The sequence below is a fragment of the Prionailurus viverrinus genome, chromosome C2, assembly GCF_022837055.1.
Source record: "Prionailurus viverrinus isolate Anna chromosome C2, UM_Priviv_1.0, whole genome shotgun sequence".
Taxonomy (NCBI): Eukaryota; Metazoa; Chordata; class Mammalia; order Carnivora; family Felidae; genus Prionailurus; species Prionailurus viverrinus.
In genome coordinates this window covers 145,119,877-145,121,114 of record NC_062569.1, presented here as the reverse complement: position 1 = coordinate 145,121,114, position 1,238 = coordinate 145,119,877, and the positions used below count along the sequence as shown (strand labels likewise).

The window sequence follows — 1,238 nt, the reverse complement described above, 5'->3', positions numbered from 1 at the left end:
GGGACAGAAGCAAAACAGGTCAAGTACACAGGTGATTGTATCATACATTCTCAAGCCTGATAACAGAGGAAAGATTAGGATTGTAGGTATATAGGACAGGCAAACTGGACTTATTTTATGGAGGAGTGGGAAGTCGTCATCACAGGCAGCACAACAATGAACTAATGAGTTGTTATGATGCTAACTGATCTAAAATATGAGTAGGAGGAGAGTCTTGGCATGTACCACCAAGGTATATAAGCAAACCGGTCTAGTTTCATGCAGACCTAGACAAGGTACTCTTCACTGCTTATCTGGACTCTTTACTTCAGATTCACCATGCCATCCAACATTCGCTCTTCTGGAAACTGTGGTTCCCCCTATCTTGGGAGTCACTGCCATGTTCCTGTTACCTCATCCACTACTCTCTATGCTGCTGGTATGAACTGTGGTGATGCTCTCTCCTTGCCCAGCCAAAACAGAACATGGCTACTGGACAACTTCTCAGAGACATGTGGTCAACCTTCCAGCTACCAACCGTCCAGCTGTGTGCCCAGAGACTATAAAATTTCTTGCTACCCCTCTACTACTTACTGTACCTTCAGGTCCTGCAGAGGAACCGGTTTTTTTCCCATCAGCTCTTATCTTTCCAGTTCCTGTCAACCATCAATGCATAATAGACCTCAGAACTGTTTGTCTAGGCATTCCCACCCCCAGAACCACCTCTCTTATCGCTATCAGCCGCAGAACTTCATCTCCTGTGGATATCGACCCCTGAATTTTGTTTCTGGCACCTGTAATCCTGTGAGATATCTCTCCTATGGCTGTCAACCTTTCGGTTATGTGTCCAGCAGCTTCAGACCCCTGAACTATGTTTCTAATAGATTTCAACCTGTTCGCTACATACAGAACAGTTTCCAACCAGCTTGTTTCTCCTTTGGGACTCGGCAATCTCCATTTATTAGAAGATCATGCTGAATTGTCATTCTAGCATCTTGCTAGAGAGCTTTGCAAAGACGTATCATCTTCAGGTTGATAGATTGTTCTTAGGTTGATGGCCTTTGTGCTTTTAGTTCAGTTATTGTTTTAACCCGTACTCTTACTTGATCAAATTCTAAGTGATTTTAATTGTTTGTTTATTCACTAGCATACTCTTGTTATCAGGCTTCTTGATTTCTATGCCATTAACATGTTCTTATGTAAAAAAAAAAGTTTTCATGGTTATCTCTAAATAAACTTGCTTCAAATAATTCAGAAAA

At 41.8% G+C, this 1,238-nt stretch overlaps 1 protein-coding gene across 1 annotated transcript; it reads left to right on the top strand.

The window, feature by feature from the left end:
* Positions 1-318: 318 nt before the first annotated feature.
* Positions 319-957, top strand: LOC125174545 (keratin-associated protein 26-1). The gene has a single exon (XM_047874052.1). The coding sequence runs from the start codon at positions 319-321 to the stop codon at positions 955-957; it is 639 nt and encodes a 212-aa protein (XP_047730008.1).
* Positions 958-1,238: the final 281 nt, after the last annotated feature.